This window comes from Octodon degus, unplaced genomic scaffold (assembly GCF_000260255.1).
Source record: "Octodon degus isolate 3935 unplaced genomic scaffold, OctDeg1.0 scaffold00017, whole genome shotgun sequence".
NCBI classification, from domain to species: Eukaryota; Metazoa; Chordata; class Mammalia; order Rodentia; family Octodontidae; genus Octodon; species Octodon degus.
In genome coordinates, this window is record NW_004524593.1 from 17,474,110 (window position 1) to 17,476,441 (window position 2,332).

The 2,332-nt window shown below is 40.1% G+C and overlaps 1 protein-coding gene across 1 annotated transcript in view; it reads right to left on the reverse strand.

The window, feature by feature from the left end:
- Ush2a (usherin) overlaps positions 1-2,332 on the reverse strand; it is a 732,353-nt gene that overhangs the window by 182,330 nt on the left and 547,691 nt on the right. The window contains exon 47 of the mRNA XM_004626936.2: positions 793-905. Within this exon, the coding sequence (XP_004626993.1) occupies positions 793-905 (113 nt within the window). The remainder of the gene's footprint in view (positions 1-792; positions 906-2,332) is intronic.

The following is a 2,332-nucleotide window of genomic DNA, read 5'->3' on the forward strand; positions in this document are numbered from 1 at the left end:
TCATGGCTAATTACAGATTTTAAAAAGACTCAGTTTCACATAATGGTCATTTTTAGTAACAAAGAGATAAAGAAAAATAAAGGGATTCTACAAACTTGATAAAATTGATAATGCATACCCCAAAATTATCTGCTATATTTCTTTTATGGATATACATTTTTTACATATTTAGCACTGCGTCTACAAAGTCTCACTGCAAAGATTGGACTCATAGTGATCCTCCTGTTTTCAGTCTCCCAAGCACTAGTTTTACAGGCATGTGCCACCATGCCCAGTCTCACTTACCATCTCAGCCTGCCCCAGTGGGTGGGACCAGCACAGGACACCGGGGATCTACCCCCAGTTTCTGTGACTGTCTAAGCAGGTGCTTTAATCTGCTGAGCTATCTGGCCTGCCCATTTATGGACATTTTTAGCATCAGGGAAATCTGATTTATGGAAATCAAACTTTTCCAAAAGAGGTTGAGTTAGAAGGTGGTAGTTACATTTGAGATTATATTTTGCTCGTAAAAAGTTCACTAAAGAATGTATTTAAATAAAGAGTCTCTTTTGCACACTTACATATTTGGTCACAGATTGCTAAGGGAAGTAAAATTAGGGAAATCAGTTTCAGATATTGCATACCCAGTGAACATCAGCACCTACAAAATACTATCAAGAATTTGATTCGGATGGCTACTTACAACAACTTTGAAGTGATATGACCTTGGCTGAAATGCTTTGGTTTTCACTTCCATTTCTTACTACCAGAGTTCTTCGGACTAACTGATAAAAAAAAAAAAAAAAATGGTACCTTGATGTGATGTCATGAATTAAAGGTGTTGCCATGTCACTGGGGATGTCCTCCTCAGTGGTGATTTGGGTCCCATTACTCTTTACACATGCATATTTTGTGCAAACTTCAACCTGCAAACATGAGCATAGACAAGAATGAACCCAACTGTTTTGAAAATTCAGACCGATGAAAGACTGATTCCACCTGTCTCTTCCAGTTCTCCACTGCCTCCTAGGGGTTAGTAGATATTCATTTTTGATGTTAATTGACTCCAGTGGGACAGGCCCAGAGTAGATTGCAGCACCGGGCTCAGGACAATTGATTTAGTGATTAGAATGGTGATTTTTAGTCCCTGGTTCCAACCATTCAGAAAGAGAAGGCTTATTAATCTACTCAGAGTGCTGTCGAGAAGTGGCAGACACTCAGGTGACAGTTTGCAAGCATAATAGGACATCTCTGCACAGTGCTCTCTAGATCTGTAACCAAGTAGTGTGACGATATCTTCGGGAAGTCTTGACATTTTACAACAAATCGCCTACATGCTAATGTGTAATGGAAGAAAAATGAAGCTTAGAAAGCCACCCAAGATGGCCGAGCAATTTTATATCCATTTGTTCCAGCTGCAATGGTACTTTTACCTTAATCACAGCAGAAAATCATCATTCACCCCTTTAATTCTGCCACCTAATCTGAATGAGAGTGAAGGAGTGTGGGATAACTAAGATTAGGAATGGGCTTCCTCCAGCACTAGTAACACGGAAGGAACACATCCTCCAAGACCAGGAGAGAGAAGTAAGTGTGTGAAAGCCTGCAGGTGGAGATGGACCAAGCAGTAGCACCCTGCTCGGGTTGAGGGGATCACCCAAAGTGGAACTGGACTTACTCTGTGTCCAATTTTTGGCACCACACACATAAAAAGAGGAGGGAAGCCAGGAACTGATGACTCTTAAGCACCCATTCTGTGCTTTTAATGAAGTCATTCTCTGATTTTTCTTTTGGCATTAGGAGAAGGGCAACTGTGACACATGCTGTATTTAGCAGATAAGTCATTTTATTCTGAAGGCAGTTTGCATCTAAATGCTAGTCGAAACTTACGCTTACCGTGCTGTATACGTTGTGTTATTTATTGATGCAGTGTACCCTTTTGCTGCTATTTAGTAATTTTAAACACTCTCAAGGCCCTACACATGAAGAACAATTAAACCAAAAAGTATCTTTGGTGATTAACTTGTAATACAATGCCATAGTAGAATAATGACAAACTTTTCACATAGTAGAAAATATCTGATTCTATGATGCATAGTGAGATAAACTGGAATCGACCCAACTGAATTTTCCATGCATAGATACGTATCGAATATAATAATTAGTACTTGAAGAAATAATCCTGTAAGTCCATACCGTTCAGCAATTGCACACACCTATGGGGATCAGCGAACAAGCTGAGATCATGAGAGTCTCCATCTCCTCCGCATTTCTGCACTTTCGCTATCTTTGAGTTTCTGTCATCCAGAATCTTAGCTCACTGGACAGGCCGCTACGAAGCGCTATCATCCCA